Below are 18008 nucleotides of genomic sequence, written 5' to 3' on the forward strand. Positions count from 1 at the left end.
CTTGCTCAACATGCTAGATTAGTGCTGCACCCTTATGCATGCCACTTACAACCCAGTTTTGCTCCTCCACTTTGTCTTGGTATTTGAGACCAGATTCTCGAATGCTTTGGGCTGAGGACACTTTACTTGCTGCTGTCTTCTTTCTCTCAGATATTTGTTCATTAAAAACCTCGCACCGAGCCTTATTGAACCTCCTGCCTCCAAACACTTGTGGCCCTGTAGCACTCAACTTTGAAAATAATAAGAAATTGATTTCTGATATTTCATAGTGGTAAAATATAATAAATAGAATAAAGCGCACTCTATTGCAGCAATAAGTTGTCTATACCCAGCTGGCACACTTGCCTTCATCAGTCAGGACATTGAGTATGGGAGTTGAGATGCTATGTTACAGCTGTACAAGATGGTGGTAAGGCCACATTTGGAGTACTGTGTACAGTTCTGGTCACCCTGCTATAGAAAGAATGTCACTAAACTAGAAAGGATGCAAAAATGGTCTTACAAGGATGTTACCGAGGCGAGAGGCTTTGAGTTGTAAGGAGAGGTTATATAGACTTGGACTTTTTTCTCTGGAGTGTAGGAGGCTGAGGAGTGACCTTGTAGAGGTATACAAAATCATGAGGGACATAGATAAGGTGAATTGTCATAGTCCTTTCCCCGGAGTAGGGGAGTCCAAAACTAGAGGGCACAGGCTGAAAGTGAGAGGGGAAAGATTTAAAAATGACCTGAGGGGCAACTTTTTCCACACAGAGGGTGGTGCATATATGGAACGAGTTGCCAGAGGAAGAGGTAGAGGTGGATACAATTACAACATCTAAAAGTCATTTGGACAGGTACATGGATAGGAAAGGTTTTGAGGGATATCAGCTAAAGACAGACAAATGGGACTAGCTCAGTTAGGCAACTTGGTTGTAATGGATGAGTGGGGCCTGTTTTCTGTGCTGAAAAGCGCTATGACTCTACTCAGCACATTTCCCATCAACTCTTCCTCAAATGTATCACTCACCAACACACTAGGGGCAATTTACAGCAGCCAATTAACCTACCAACCCACATGTCTTTGAGATGTGGGAGGAAACCTCTGTCATCAAAGTGAGAATGTGCAAACTCCACACAGACAGCACTGGAGGTCAGGATTGAACCTGGGTCACTGGTGTTGCAAGGCTGCAGGTCTATTAGCCGAGCCACTACGCTACTCCAAAAGACTGTATTTCTGTGCTTTGCTCCATGGTGAAATGTTACCAAAGGAAATCACCACATATGAAAAACATGGCTGTGTAATGAAAAGCTTAAACCTGTAACTGCTGGAAATGCACAGCAGGACAGTTATAAAACAAAGGCAGATTAATGCTCTCATTATATACATTTGGCCATCTTCAGGGCCCAAACATATGCTCAGGTATATGAGCTGCATAGATGTAGAATCATAGAATGGCCATGATTCAGAGAAAAATCAGCATGTTCATAATGGGAAAAGGCAGAAGCTTGATTTTCACGCTAGTAGATTTAGTGAGCCTATATTTGTGAAGAGATGGAACAAAATCTATCATATTCAGTTAAATCCTGAACAGATGGGGGAGAAGTTCAGAATTGTTAAGATACACACTGGCACTGTGAGGAATAATAAAGGCCTCTGAAGTCCCTCTAATTCAGTTTTATTCCAATTTCAGAGCCTTTTTCATTGCAGAATGTTATTCTGATGATCCTGAAGTAACAAACTGAAGAAAATTTTCTCCAGTAAACTGAAAAATGAGACATCAAATCACTATAAGATTTAATTAAATAAAAACACCTCGCCAGGTTGGGAAGAAAGTTAATATGTTGGAAAATGAATACAAAAAAAAATGCATAAAAAATTCAAGTTTATTCATTAATCCCAAATTTCAGCTTTTACTGACAGAACCGAGAGCAACAATACTTTAGTTACAGGACAAAGCAAACCAATCAGACCGTTAACAGTGAGTTGTCTTTCACTGTGTCGCTCCATATCCAGCTGAATAAGAGAATGTCATAATAATGAACTGGATTACTTAAATAATGAAATTTATCCTTGTACAACTGCACCACCGCTCCGATAATTGATGCTTATAACATCCATTTAAACCCGCACAGTTTGGCCTTGTGGAGCTTTCAGAACATGGGTGTTTTCTGGATCAAATGGTGTGTTCTGAAACTCTACCATACAACTATCATGTAGAATTCCTCCTCCACCTGCAGCTATATCAGAAACATGCTCTTTTTATACAGTTAGTGGTAGAAGGAATCTTCCCCCAGGGATCTGGAGAACTCAGTAGTGTAGCTCCAGTGGAAAGCACCACAGCAATATTGTTAAGTCTTGTTGTAAATCAGATTTAGCATACAACAATGTTACCAGCAGATATCATTGATGATGCAGTGGTATTTTTATAGTGCTAGTTACAAAGTACATGAAGAGGCAAGGGATCTTTCTTCATTAAGTAACTACCATCCTCCCACCCACTCCATTTTATCAAATGACCATTACCCTGATACATTTCAACAATGATCACTATTACCTCATTATTGGAGATGTGTTTGTGTCTTATCCTCTGCGAAGACAAAAACACATCCCCGTTGTTGCTGCAGCTCTTGATGATGGTGTTGGTTAGACACAGCCGCACAGGTCGATGGAAGCACAACATCAAACATCCTGCAGGTTTCATTGAACTGCTGGAATACTCATGGATGTCCCAATGTTCCATGTTTGAACACATACACTAGAATATGAAACCTCACTTTTTCCTCTGCTCAATACTAACAATCTTCCAGAATGGGATCAAGGCCCTAAACGCTTTTAAGAACTCCTACAACAGTCCACATATTTACAATATAACTGACAAACATATCCATGAGGTACATTGGGTACCTTTGCAGTTAGACAAGCATAGGCAAGAAATTTAACAGCTGGATATCATGTTGTAGATACCCTGAATGATGGATAAAACCACTTATAGTGAAAGTTTAAAACAAAAGCAAATTTTACATTTGGTTGTAGCTTCAAGGATCTCCCTTGAAGGAAGTTTATTGAAAGATAGTGCCACTACCACTATTATGACATAGTGTTGCTACTTTCAACCCACCCTTGGTCTTCTCTGAATTGTGATAGAATTCATTGAATCCTAATCCTGATGTTGTTACTGCAGGTATCACTTATACACGGACCACCGACCACACAGCTTTGAGTCACGTTATGGCTTGTTTTACATTGCAAATTTGTGTTATTTGGGGATAATGCTGTTAAATTAAATCCTACAGTTATTAATCCATTCAATAAAGTGTCTAATAACTTTTGTCAACATCTATATATTGCACGACTCTATGTGATCAAGTTACCACGAGAACCAATCTAACTGCTGAAGTTATCAAGAGAAAAATAAGTGGCTCTAAAATGCAGTCACCGCTTCTTTCACCTTATATCTTACCCTTTATCAAGTCATTGCTCCTACCTTCCACCTCATCACCAGACCCCACCCCCTTTCATTCTCTCTCACTTTTTCTCATGTTAAAAACTGATTTTACCTCCATATTCACCCAGTTCTGACAAAAGGTCCTTAACCCAAAAAGTTAATGCTCCTTTTCCACAGATGCTGTCAGATCTGCTGAGATGTTGTAGTGTTAAAGGTCATGGCTATCATGTGACAGTGACAACACTGACCCCACTGGTCGGATGACAGCATTGCTCATCGGGTTGGAAGACACACCACTGTCAATCAAGGTTTGGCTCCACCCCACCCCTCAAGTGCACACATGAACAATTGAGCATTTAATCACCTTTGTCCTTGCTGGCACCGAGCCATTGGCCCTTTTGAATGACCTGGGCTGGACCACCCAGCCCTCCAGCAGTATAAAAAGTGCCACATGCTTGGTTCTACCTCTTTGTCTTCTCTGAGGGATGTTGAGGTAAGTTGTGCACTGCAAAGGTAATTAGTTAAGGATCCCTAGGACCTAAGAGCTGATACTTGCACTGTGTCAAGGAGAGTGGCAGGTGTTGTATTGTTTCTTCCTTGTTTGTAGTGTGTGTGTGCGCACATCTCACCCCTGTTGTGATTTCTCCCATGTTTTGTGATCACCCATGTGCAAGTGTGCATTCATTCCCATTCATTCTGTTCCCGTGTTTGGCTTTGGGATTAAATCATCTTTTAAAAATTCCAAAGACTGTGTCCAGAGTCCTCTACCTTTGAGATCCCAAAGAACCTTTCCTCACAATAGATGTACAGCAGTTTTTCTTCTCTTCTCAAATTACAAGCATTCACAGTAACTTTTCATATCAGTCAATCATTCTGAATCTGAGCACAAGGTTCATTTACAACAAACTCTAAACTTTCTTTTAAAGGCCAATCAAGCACAGAAAACAATTGGAAAAGTTGAATAATCTTTGCCTCAGTAGATAGGTTCCTGGACTAAATTTGTCACACTTCTTACTCTACCAAAGTATATCCCTATTTCACAAACTCCTCTGTTGTTTGTAGTGATTTGGATGAAAATGTAGGTGGACTGATTAGTAAGTTTATGACATGAAAGTTGGTGGAATTGTGGATAGTGAGGGAGGTTGTCAAAGGATACAGCAGGATGTAGATCAGTTGGAAATTTAGGCAGAGAAGTGGCAGATGGAGTTTTATCCAGACAATTGTGAGGTACTTCATTCTGGGAGGTCCAATGCAAGTGGAAGGTACACAGTAAATGGCAGGACTCTTAGGAGCATTGATATACTGAGGGATCTTGGGTGCAAGTCCATAACTCCCTGAAAGTGGCAACATGTGCATAGGGTTATATGGCATGCTTGTCTTCATTGATTTGGCATTGAGTATAAAAGTTGGGGAGTCGTGTTACAGCTGTATAAAATTTTGGTTACTCCACATTTGTAGTATTGTATGCAGTTCTGGTCAAGGAAGGATGTGGTGGCCTTTGAGAAGGCGAAGAAGAGGTTCACCAGGATGTTGTCTGGATGAGAAAGTATTAGCTGTAAGGAGAGGTTAGATAAACTTGGATTGTTTTCTCTGGCATATTAGAGGCTGAGGGTTGACTTGATAAAAGCTTAAAAATTACGAGAGGTAGATAGTGTCTTTTTTTCCCAGGGTGGAAATGTCAAATATAAAAGGGCATAGGTTTAAGGTGGGGTGGAGTTCAAAAGGAGATGAGAATAGAATGTGCCTGGTATCAGGGAAGCCTCTTCTCAATTCAGTAATACCCCACGATCTAACAGTGGCTTGAATTTTGAGGGAGGGTCTTCCTTCCTCTCCACCTCCCCAGTCTTGTGCTATATGATCTTTGTATTTAAAAATAAACCTCCAAACAGATGGCCATTCAATAACTTGTTTTACCTCAGCAAAAATACATTTACTATGGAACAACAGAAAATTGTTTTGAAACAAGGTTCTTACCGGTCGCTCATGCTCTAAGATCGATGATTTTCCAGGTTCATATTCGAATATGCTTCTAGGTTCAGCACGGTATCTGCGTGTATCAACTTTTCTATCAGGAGGATCCCAGTCATTCCTACAAATGCAGGGGAAATCTTATTTTACATGCACTTTGTCACTGGCAACAAGTCACAACTAACCTGCATGGGAAAGGATCTGAGCCTTCCAGACCTTAACATATGCCCAATTCACTAAGTAAATTTCTCACAGACATGCAAGGTACTCACATGGTTGACTTTAGGTACGAATAACTTATTGGTTATCTAGTTAGAACACTTTCTGGCTGTGATTAAGTCCACAAATGCCAATATCCCAGTGACAGATACAAAAGACTCCGGTGTTAAGTTAATATTCTACATAACCTAACCAAATCATGGTGGGGAAAGAGAGACATTTCATTAAATAACATGATATGATAAATTAATCAGTGATAATTATGGAGGAAGTACATCGTAACCTGCAATCAAGTAAAATGACTTCAGAGTAATTTGAAAAGTAAAATTATTCTGCTGACACCTTGACAGCATCATAATGCTGGTGTGATGTCATGGCTAGATTCAGATTGGCCAAGGGCTGCAGCAATATCCCTAAATGGGGTTAAAATGAAAAAAGAAATCAGCTCCAAAGGCAGTATTGAGTCTCAGAGTATTCATTGATTGATAGGGTGCGGGTGTGTCTGTGTGTGGGAGAGGGAGGGGAACAAAAGAGACTACAGATGAACAAAAAACAGAATGCTGAAAGAACTCAGCAGGTCAAGCAGCATCAGTAGAGGCACAAGGTATAAGTCAACATCTTAGTGTGAGTGCATTAGGACTGAGGGAAGAGGAAATCAGCTTGTGTGTAAGCAGGAGGGAGGGGAAGGACAGAAGCTGGTAGGTGATATGTGGAACCAGATGGGGAGGGGATAATAGACAGATGGACCAGCGGAGGGGTCAGGAAGGGTGAACAAAGGGAGAAGAAAATGAGTTGGACCAGTGAGTGTGTCTGGGAGAAGAACATGGGTGTATTGGTCACCTGAAATTGGAAAATTCAATGTTCATACTGTTGAGTTATAAGCTACCCAGGTAGAAAATGAGATGCATTTGGTCTCCCTGTAGTGGTGGAGCATGCTGAGGGCAGACAGGTCGGTGTGGGAGTGGGAAGGAGAAGTAAAATGACATGCAACCAGAAGCTCAAGATGGGCATTGTGGGCAGAGCACAAGTGCTCAGCAAAACAGTCCCCTAGGTAATGCTTGGTTGCTTGGTTTCTCCAGTGTAGAGGCGGCCAGTGTGAGCACTGAATACAGTAGACCAGGTTAGAAGAGGGGCAAGTGAACCTTGGCTTCACTTGGAAGGGCTATATAGGTCCCTGGATGGTGGGGAGGGAGGAGGTAAAGGAACAACTGTTACATCCCCTATGACTGCAGGGAACAGGGAGGGATGGGTGGACCAGGGAGTGACGACACCCCTGCCCCCCCCCCCCCCCCAATTGTTCTTCTGCCACACACACTCATCCCTTAAACCCTGTTGCCTCCCTTAACTGGTTCCATCTGCCCATTGCCCCCTCCCCGTCAGGTTCCTGCAGAAAGGTTTAGTGAGGGGAAGATGTGACATGGTGGGATCACATTGGAGATGTCTGGAGAGAGGGGGTGGGGGGAGAGCAGACATGTGGGAAATGGAGGAAATCTGTGTGAGGGCTCCATCAACATTGGTTCCTAGCTGGCTCATCATTAGTTGTCAATTAGCTGACCCTACGTGAGCCCTCACATGCATTTCCTCCATTTCCTGTGCACGCCTGCTCTCATTCCCTCTCCCCGGACAGAACAGAGTCTCGCCTTTCCCTTTGTCCACACCTTTCACCCCACCAGCCTCTGGACCTAACATATCATCCTTCATTTCCACCGGCTCCAAAATGATCCCACCATAAGTCATATCTTCCCTTCTCCCACCTCTCCCCTTTCTGCAGGGACCACTCTCTTCTGGACTCCCTGGTCCACTCATCCCTCCCCATCCACTTCTCCCTGTCCCCTGCAATCATAGGAGGTATAACACTTGTCCCTTCACCTCCTCCCTCATCATCCAGGGATCTAAACAGCCCTTTTAAGTGAAGCAAAGGTTCACCTGCACCTCTTCCAATGGCTCACGATGTGGCTTCCTCCACGTTGGTGAAACAAAGCGTAGACTAGGCAGTCACTCTGCGGAGCACCTGTACTCTGTCCACAACAGCCAATTTGACGTCCTAGTTGCATGTCATTTTAACTCTCCTTCCCACTCCCATACTAACTTGTCTGTCCTCTGCCTTCTCCATTGCTATGCAGAGGTCAAGTGCAAATTGGAACAACAACATCTGATATTCCATTTGGGTAGCTTACAACCCAATGATAATGAACATTGAATTTTCCAGTTTCAGGTAACCCACACCACCTGTGTTCTTCTCACATAATCACTCACTTTTCCCTTTACTTACCTTTCCCCATCCTCCTCCCCCTTCCCTATGGGGTTCCACCTATAACCTACCAGCCTCTGACCCACCCATCAAGTACTGCTATATCATGGCTATCTTTCCTCTTCACTCTCAGTCCTGATGCAGGGTCTTGACCTGAAATGTTGACTTACAATTTCTGCCCCCAGAAATGCTGCTGATCTGAGAGAGAGATTGAGATCTTATTATTTGAATATTTGCCTTCACAGGAGAGGGATCTGGGAATATGGCACTTTCCACTGTCACCATCAATCACAAACTGGTCAGATAGAGCAATGTAAATTTGTTACAACTTTGCTGTGGTACCAATACAGGAGACTGCCAGTAAAACATTCTTGCACCGAGGCCACAAGATGAGTGTCAAGCCTTGGATTTAGCTACTCCTCTTTAAGGGGCATCAAGAGGTTAAACATGGAATCATATCTCCACCCACCACATTCCTGGCAGCTACAAGATGAGAAGCAGTGATCTATGCCAGCAACAACTTCACTGCAAAAGGCAGGAAGCAAACTAAAGGTGTAAACACAGCTTTGTTGAGAGTTGATACCTTAATCATGAACAGGGGGGTGGGGGGCTGAACTCTCTAACCCACTGTCTCTGGGTTAGAAAGAGCAAGAGTGTTTTCCATAATCCATTCCAGTCCTTGGGCTTCCCTGCTCCAATCAACTGGAAGTGACAGCAGTCTCCTGTTATTCAGTTAGGAATTTGCACTCCCATTCTCTCCTTCACTCCCCCACACTATCCATCCACCAGCTGTCAACATACACATGCCACGGAGGTTCCTCATTCCTGACAGCTGGGGACTTCTTGTGCTTCTAGAAACTGGTTTCCACCCACCACCCAAAGGGGCTCCAATGTTTGTGCTCGCGAGCCCGGGGCTCTCTTGGTGCATGTGCACAGTTTCTACTGCACTCACTCCTGCCTCAGTTAAAAACAAAGATAAGATATCTTTATTAGTCACATGTACAATGAAACACACAGTGAAATACATCTTTTGCATAGTGTTCTGGGGACAGCCTGCAAGTGTCGCTCCAGCGCCAACATAGCATACCCACAACTTCCTAACCCATGTGTCTTTGGAATGTGGGAGGAAACCGGAGCACGTGGAGGAAACCCACGCAGACACGGGGAGAACATACAAACTCCTCGCAGACAGTAGCTGGAATTGAACTCGGGTCGCTGGTGCTGTAATAGTGTTACGCTAACTGCTACACTACTGTGCCGTGGTAAGAGAAAAATCAGGAGAAAATGCTCACATTCTTGTCACAGATTTGTTCCATCATGAATCTCTATTCCACTCTGCTGCATTGAATGAACTCATTGTAACTTTCAACTGGATTAAGGTAACTTTAATATTGGAAATTTGATGCAGGTAAATGACATCAGAAAACCATTGCAGCAAATAACATTCTCAATTAACTTTCAAAGTCAATGATCCCTTGCATAATTTATCTATCATTCCTCAAATAATTGAGAATGCATGACAGCGTTTTAATACTTACTTTTCTGTGAGACCTGCTTCTCGTAATCTTGGTTGTGAAGGTGGGGGAACAGGTGGCGGTGGCGGTAATGGAGCAGACTCCTTGTAGAATTCAACACCATTGTCTGAGATGCTTTTTGTTAAAGGTCTGTAAGTATGTGTCTTGGGAGGCGGATGCGCCTGAACAGAGGTGAATGAGCTGTAATGATCTGGCACAAAACAATGAAAGAAGCTTATTTTCATCTTCAGCAGATAATATATCTATCCGGAATAAGTTTTGTAAACAATCTACAAATAGGCGCACACAAACTTTTATTCAGATACACCTCAAAAGATATTGGCCATTAAATTTCTGGTTGCTCCCTAGTCTGAATTTACCATAGCAATGGGAATAATATCTTTAACTGGGGGTTCCTTCCATTGCTGTGGAAGAGATGGATGATGAGGGAAATTCCTGGCCCATACATTTTACAGCTATGTAACAACCAGTGGGTAGAAATCAGCCCTCGGCTATATGTGGTAAAGCCACAGTGCAATAATGTATGCACATTTAACTCTGCCTCTAAAATTCAGTTTCATCAACTTCCCACAACACAGAATGAATTTCTCCACCCCCTTATCTTTCCTTTAACAATTGGTTGATTTTCTCAAATTTTCTTCCATTATAATCATCCATTCACTGTCAGCATTTCCATTATTGCATCAGAACATCTTCAAAATGAATGCAATGGTCTCCTTTGCCTGACTATTTTCACATTGATTAATGGGGAAAAGAAAACAAACATTAGTTCAAAACACATTACACAGTGTGTTCCATCATTGCTACTTAAATTAACCCCTAATGCACTGGTCATGTGAAGTGTGTAATGTATGCAGCAACAGAGCCAGGGAAGGACCACTTTTGATTGCTGTTCTCAGCTGGAGAAGTGGTGAAAAGAAAAGATCTGCATATGTCTATGGATGAAGTAGATTAGGGAGCAGGGACTTGCTTCTAGCTGCTACTGGGAAGTGCACTTCACATCAAGGAAAATTGTACTTGGCCATCATTCTATCATCAAGTGAATCAGGGATTCTTGCTGCTCATGGTCACATGAAGAGTGGATGCTTGGTTGAAGTACAAGAGAATTACAAGTCTCTGTGGAACCTTACCAAGTCACGAGAGCAAGACAGTAAAGGGAAAAGAAATGAATTTCAGGGCAAAAACCATCACAGCAGGGAAAAAAAAGGCACCAAAACTATGGTTTAGTACCACTCTGTGCTATGTTTTCAACTGCCAAACTGTAGGGAGAGCAGTTGTAGTGCAAGTTTATTGCAGTTTAAGTCCTCTTCTACTGTATCACAGAAACTCACTTTAGTCCATAATTTCAAAATCTCTTTACTGCATCAGTTTCATTCTTCCATTGCTTGTGGGATCAAAGTGAGACAGAATTCCAGTGGTTGATGCCTTGTGTTGCTTGTCCACACCCATGAGAGAATCAACTAGGAGTGCTCAAATGTATTTCACATTAGCGTCTTCTAGCCATCACAAAGATCCTCTCATCCCATCCATCTGCACTGGATTCAAAAGCAGTACCAGTGGTGAAAGGACCAGTGTGCAAAGTTACTGAGCCATCTGATCTCACTGGATTGCCAATATTGTGTGATTAGAGCATGAAAGAATTCAAACTTGAAGGACATTTTATACAATGAGCAAGGCACAGAGCTGAAAGATCTTTGTTTTTTTTTTGTTAAATAGCTTTTCCTGCTCTGATGAATAATGAAGGTAATTCTTGAAAAGGTGTTGGCATATTGGGCAGGGCATGTTTCTACCCAAGCCAAAACAAGTCTTTATAATTCTCCTCCATCTCTCCTAAGCTCATTTATACTACACTCTGGTAATGCAGGCTTTCATGATTATTTGTCATAATCAACATGATGTGTTGCACAACTGGATTCTCAATTGAGACATTGCATCCTTCTGTGTATGAATTTGGATAAAGCATTTGTTGGGAATGTTGCCGTAAGTCCCTGTAAAAAGCAGCACACAGTCACATGCCCTGATACAACTTTTCCAGTAACAATGTGTGACTCAACACTGTTTGGGCAACAGTGAAGGTAAAATACACAATTATATCTTTCTTGGCTCCAGGGTGCCAGCTGTGGGGCAAATCATCCTGATTCCAGTGCTCACCCCCATAACGCGACATTTCTCTTGACAGAATCTGATTGACCTTGTTGTGTGCTTGGAGCAATTTCTGTTTTAAATCTGATGACAAGCATTTGCAGATTTTTACTTTTATATCCTCTCAGATTTTGTTGCTAATGTGTTCTTTTCAGTAAAATTGTACATTTGGTGATGGAAAAGCAAAGACCACAAAAATAAAGTTGTTATGCGGAAAACTCATCCAGTTAGCAGAAAGAACTAATGAACTTTCATAGCATCCAGATTATTTTCAGTGATAATTCTAGTTAACACAGTATTAATATAAATTGAACTAAAGGTATTCTCGATTTCTATTTGTTATTAAGCAATTTGTAATCAGTTGATCTTTTAATGCTGAGACCAATAGTTAATGAGATTTATTAACTCTGGAACAGCAATTATTAATGAGCAATGTCGTTGTGTGGAGGGATTGGTAGAGAGGATCATGTTCGGTATTTGTGGTGTTGGGCTTGATTAATTTCAGTGCTTCTGGTCCTCAGATTGAGGCATGTACCATAAAAGCATGTTTTGTGCGTAATCAATGAAGTGCAGATAAGCAGTGAGAGTCTGTTGGACAAAGAGTATTAGACATATCACATTTACATATTTGTTGAATAGGATAGTGTTGTCCAATTGGAACAGCAGATTGTGAGTTCAATTTGAGACCTAAAAGCATAACATAAAATTCTTACCAGGATAAACATATGCATATGTGGAATTGAATGCATCTGTATCATCATCTGTTAAAAAATAAAAAGGAATGTTGAATGTGATTTACTGCCAGCCATCAGCACCAGAGGAACTGGACCAACAGCTTGACTTTCATTCTTATGAGATTGACCATGTCTTGCATATGTTTCATACTCTTGCACCTTCCTTATGCTGCCTGCACTTATGGGTAGGAGATCCTACCCTTGCGTGATGCTGTCCTACTCAATGTATTATCATCAAAAAGCAAATCCATCCTTTCTGAATTTACATATATTGCATCAATACCTCCTGTTTAGACATGTTTCCTTCCACATGCCAAAGACATGCTGGTTGGTAGGTTTATTGGCTACTGTCAATTGCCCCTAGTGTAGGTGGATGGTAGGACAATCAGTGGGGAGTTGATGGGGCTGTGCGAAGAAAAATGGGATTAGTGTAGCTGGGTGTTTGATAGTCTGTGCAGGTACAGTGAGCTCAAGGCTTTGTTGCCGTGCCTCATGACTCTGGCTCTGTGACTCCACGATGACTCTGTTTGCCAGCATGGTACCTTGAGCATCCAGTAAGGACAGGGCAGAATCATCACGGAGTCACAGAGCCAGAGTCATGAGGCATAGCAACAGAGCCTTGAGCTCACTGTATCTGCACAGACCATCAAGCACCTATCTATACTAATCCCATTTTTCTTCGCACAGCCCACGAACTCCCCACCGATTGTCCTACCATCCACCTACACTAGGGGTAATTAACAGTAGCCAATAAACCTACCAACCAGCATGTCTTTGGCATGTGGAAGGAAACCAGAGCATACAGGGGAAACTTATGTTGTAAGGAAGAACTTGCAAACTCCACACGAGGTCAGGATTGAACCCAGGTCACTGGAGTTGAGGCAGCAGTGCTAACCACTGTCTTCCAAATTTAGGGAAGTATAATTATGCTCAACAAATTTGTTTTCTTATAAAATATAATTAGCAGAATAAATAGGGGGATATAGTAGAGATGACGTACTTGGACATTTGGAAGGTCTTTGAAAAGTTGCCATACAGAAGGTTATTAAACAAAATAAGAGCACGTAGTATTGGGAGTAACATATTCACGTGGACTGTGGATTGATTAACATACAGAAAACAGAGTCGGAATAAATTGGTTGCAGGAATCAACAGGTGCTATGAGGAGGGACTAAACAGACTGGGACTACACCATTTAGTGATTAGGAGAATGAGAGGTGATCTCATTGAAATGTACAAGATTCTAATGGGGCCTGACATGATAGATGTGGAGTAATTGCTTTCCTTGGCAGTATTGTCTAGAAACAGAGGTCACAGTCTCAAAGTAAGGGTTGACAATTCAGGACTGTAATAAGAATAAATATATTCACCCAGAGAGCAGCGAATCTTTGGAATTTTATACTCAAAAGGGCAACGGAGGTTCATTTGCTGAATATTTTCAAGACCGATTAATAGATTAAATTTTAGACTTGGGAATAGTGCAGGGAAGTAACACTGACTAAGATCAGCCATGATCTTATTTAATGGTGGAGCAGAATGGCCTACTCCTTCTCCTTCATGTTCTCAAGTTCTTGCTTTACAAAAAACAAATGCATACTTTTGCATGGTTCAATCAGGCATGGAACATAGCAGGCTATAAGCTATAACAAGCATGTAAAATGACAATGCAATAAAATGAAAGGAACATTTGAAACAGATAGGTGCAGACTGCATGATAACACTACGTCTCCCTGAAGCACAGATGAAAAGAAGATCTAAGCAGTTCTATAATAAGGAACTTGGTTGTTTCAAAGCCATTGCACAATCCACACATTACCCAGCCAATCATCTCATAAACTATTATGGGAAGCAAAAGAGGACAGGACTCAAGATGGGTTATGTTCTTGCTGATGCTAAGTTTTTGATGGCTGTGGCAGACATGTGCCACATCATTTAGAGCTCCAAGAACCGCCAGAGAGAGATTGCTCCTCACAAACTAAAGGCCTGGGTCAAGTTTTAAAATGGGCTTGTGGTAAAGCTTTGAAGGAAAGGATAATTTCTGCTAAGTTCATTGCAGCAGAAGACCGATTTCTCAGAAGAACATCTCTTTCCCAAAGAGCTTCATTAAGAAGTTGATTCCAACCTTGCTTAGTATCCAGCATTGTACTTTTAATAACAGCAAGGTTATTCAACACAGGGTCGTTCACTGACAGCTGGTGTCCATTGTTTAGTTTGTAGAAACTCAATGTGGCAGCTGTAGCCATTCAATTTATTCTGAACACTTGATAGCCCTAAAAATTGTCTGCTAAATTTTCTGACACAGGGTGAAATAGAATGACCCCTTGGGTGGAAAGCACTACATAACAACAAAGCAGTAAGACTAACTGCAGGGATACCTCACTGAAATTTTCTGGAAGCTCATAAATATGAGATGGTTAGCTCCATACATCAAAAATTGACTTGTCATTAAAAAAAGTGCTTTCATTCTACTGCTGACTGATATTTAAATTTGGCAATAGCATTTAGAAATTACTTCAGCAATTTTGATTTATCATCAGACCAAAACTGGATGACAGCTACTTGGCGGGCCAATTCATACACTGGAAATATGTAAAGGACTGACTTCCATCAATGCAACATTACTAACTCGGTCTCTCCGGTTGTTGCCAGCATTCATTCAAGCATGTCACCTCCAGACTCAACTATTTCAATCCCCAGCCATCTATTTTCCATCTTTAGCAAAACTAAAGGCATAAAAACTCGAGTGCCAGTATCTGATTCTGCACCGAATTCTGTTTGTTCCTCATTCTTGCCCTCACTAGCTGCTGATTCCCCCAACCTTAAAGTTTGCAATCCTTAATTTTAAATCCCTTTGTAGCCTCTCATTCATCTCTCCAACCTTCTCCAATGCCACCTCCTCCATCTCCCCAAAATTTGCCACCATTCTGCCTTGGTCTCCTGGGGATGCCCAGCCTTCCTATTAGACTTGCAGGACCTTAGTTTTGGAATTTTCTCCCTGATCCTCCCACTTTTCTCCTTTAAGCTCAGTCTCCAAGAACAAGCTTCTCATCAGCCCACCTCATTTCTACTTCTTGGGCTCGCCATCCATTTTTAGCCTACTTCTCTGTGAAACACCCTGGAGCATATATTGAAGCAAGGGGTTAATAAAGAAATACAAATTATTGTTTAATAATGTGCCATATAACTTAGAACTCTGAGGTTCACTGGCTGATTTAGAAGAGTAGATGAATTAAATCGATTTCATTCCAACGTACCTGGCTTGTGCACCATATGTATTTGCTTGAACATTGTCTTGTACCAGTCTTTGGGTCGATCCACTGTCTAAATTACAAATACAAACTTCAATTAGTTGCCAAACAGGAAAGAATATACCCATTGTCATTCTTTATTCTGCTTGCAAAATTCAGTGGGCATGTTGCTTTCCCACAAAAATGAAAGGTAAGGATTTCTTTTTCCAATCTTCTGGTCCTATAATGGCTATTCTGGTGTATAACATGCATTGAACACACTTGATGAAATGTTGATAATCACTGTATATAGTGATTGCTAAAGCTCAGTGAGTGGGCAGGCTGTGATAATGCATTATATCATGAGTATTAAAAGTTCTGAGCTGCACCAGAGCTGGTCACTATGAACTATCTCCCACTCAAGTGTAAGCATCTTCATTGCCCCATTCACTAGAACAATCAGATGTTAAGGTTTATCCAGGATGCAAAAATGAAAGCAGTAATGGATTAGGTATAGCTCCTGTCCCCAAAGATCCAAGTGATTAGACTGATGCAATTTCAGAAAAACAGGTGTTTAATTCCTGGTCTGTGCCTAATTTTTTGACAGCTGATATTTCAGGCAGTACAAGATGACCTCAACACCCCTGGGCTAAGGAATGGGAATTAACTCATCAGCTACGGCTGCTGTGTGCAAAACTGTGCATTATGACTCCATAATCAGACTGTGATGTATTCTATGATCAAATAGCCTGTAGGAGCTCGTGTTGAGGCTCAAAGATGAATGGTTAGTTCACAAAATTATAAAATATAACAAAAATATTTTTGAGTTTAGTTAGATTATGCTGTCCAGTTAAGTACAATGAAAATAAAAGGACTGCATTAAAAATAAATCAAGTTATCCAAAAACATCAATCTATTTCCTTCAGTTTTAATTTCCTCAAATTAAAGGTATCTTTCAATTTTACCTCTAACATTCCATTCATCCTGCTTCAGCAAATACTGTTATTTATTACATTTATTCTGTAGAGCAGGAACCAGATTGCTCTAGTTTCTAAGTATCACAGAATTATGTGGACAGAAACATCCTATTTGTTCTATCAAACCTCAGTAACTAGACCTGTCTAACGTCATTCTCATATTTGTACTTCCCCTCTCTAATATTCCTCTTGTAGGTTGCGATAGAGATGTTTACACTTTGCAATAAGCTTCATTTTCAAAACCTGACTTTTGTTTGTGGTTAGTTAATTATTTTTTTTCTATTCCATACTTGATCATTGACCAGTAGAATCTTTATAACCTTTAAGAACTGAAGTAAATTACTCTTTAACCTTGCTGGCTGCATTGAATACAAATAATTTCTCAGATCTCTTTGGTGTTGTAACCCTTCAGTCCTTGTAAAACATTGCATTTCATTCATTATTTATGTATGTAAAAGCTGATTCCCAAAGCTTTATATTGCAATTCAAATCTTCTTATCTTATCTCCTATATTACTGCAGATTATATTGAGTAGCCTAATATCTGACTCACTGCTCTCATCTCAATTTACCTGCTCCAGATTTGTAAAACAGACCTGACTAGCCAAAATGTAATTGGGTGATGTGGGTGGGCACTGCCTACAACATCCACTGAATAGCAAAGTCCTGACCTCAGCAATGATGCTACTCCATGCCATGTTAAGTTCAACTGACTGGGGATGATTTTTGAGAGAATAGTCTGCATTTACATTTTAAGTCTATTGAAATATTTTTTCATAAATGGCCAATCTGAAATAATAAGTGATAAGATAGGTTATGATGACAGCCTGTGTTAACCACCAATTAATAACTAGGGTGAACTCTGGGTGAACTGCATGCTTTAATCTAGAAACAGCTGTTCAACTCTGCAATAGATACTGCTTTGTTAAACACAGGGATACTGTTTCACACATTCAAATGGAACATCAAACTAACAATAGTTGTCAAAGTTGGAGTGCAGTAATAGAAAAATTGTTGTATGCATTATGACCATGGCTGTGGGATGAACACTTCCTCAGTCTGCTGGATTTAAGTATGCTCTGATAGCAATCTGGACAATCACAGTCCAGTTCCTGATGAACATGAGCCACTAACACAAAATTGCCTGGGATTTAATATCAATGGGCAATATTGACACTGGTTGCCTGGATGAAAATACTTCCATGCTCTAATGTTTACCCACTGGTATAAGCAGAACTAAGTCAAGGGTAGGAATCTGAATTTCATTCAGACAACCTCGGGAAATCTTACTCTCAACTAAGTCAATTACACATAAACCTTTTTTTTTTAAAGAGTTTTGAAGAGGACAGGAGGTGGCTACAAGGGGATATAGATAGATTAAGTGAGTAGACAAAGATCTGGCAAATGAAGTGTAATGAGGGAAAGTGTGAACTTGCCATTTTGGCAGGAAAGGTAAGAAAAATGTTATCTAACTGGTAAGAGATGGCAGAGCTCTAAGATGCAGAGGAATCTAGGTTTCCTCATGCATGAC

At 41.0% G+C, this 18008-nt stretch overlaps 1 protein-coding gene across 16 annotated transcripts in view; it reads right to left on the minus strand.

The window, feature by feature from the left end:
* Positions 1–18008, minus strand: part of LOC127572413 (sorbin and SH3 domain-containing protein 2-like) — a 337556-nt gene that overhangs the window by 71626 nt on the left and 247922 nt on the right. For all 16 annotated transcript variants that reach the window (XM_052019640.1, XM_052019641.1, XM_052019638.1 and 13 more), the window contains 4 exons: positions 15529–15595; positions 12254–12301; positions 9402–9588; positions 5400–5514 (listed from right to left, as the gene is read on the minus strand). In XM_052019640.1, the coding sequence (XP_051875600.1) occupies positions 5400–5514; positions 9402–9588; positions 12254–12301; positions 15529–15595 (417 nt within the window). The remainder of the gene's footprint in view (positions 1–5399; positions 5515–9401; positions 9589–12253; positions 12302–15528; positions 15596–18008) is intronic.

The sequence above is a fragment of the Pristis pectinata genome, chromosome 7 (assembly GCF_009764475.1).
Source record: "Pristis pectinata isolate sPriPec2 chromosome 7, sPriPec2.1.pri, whole genome shotgun sequence".
Taxonomy (NCBI): Eukaryota; Metazoa; Chordata; class Chondrichthyes; order Rhinopristiformes; family Pristidae; genus Pristis; species Pristis pectinata.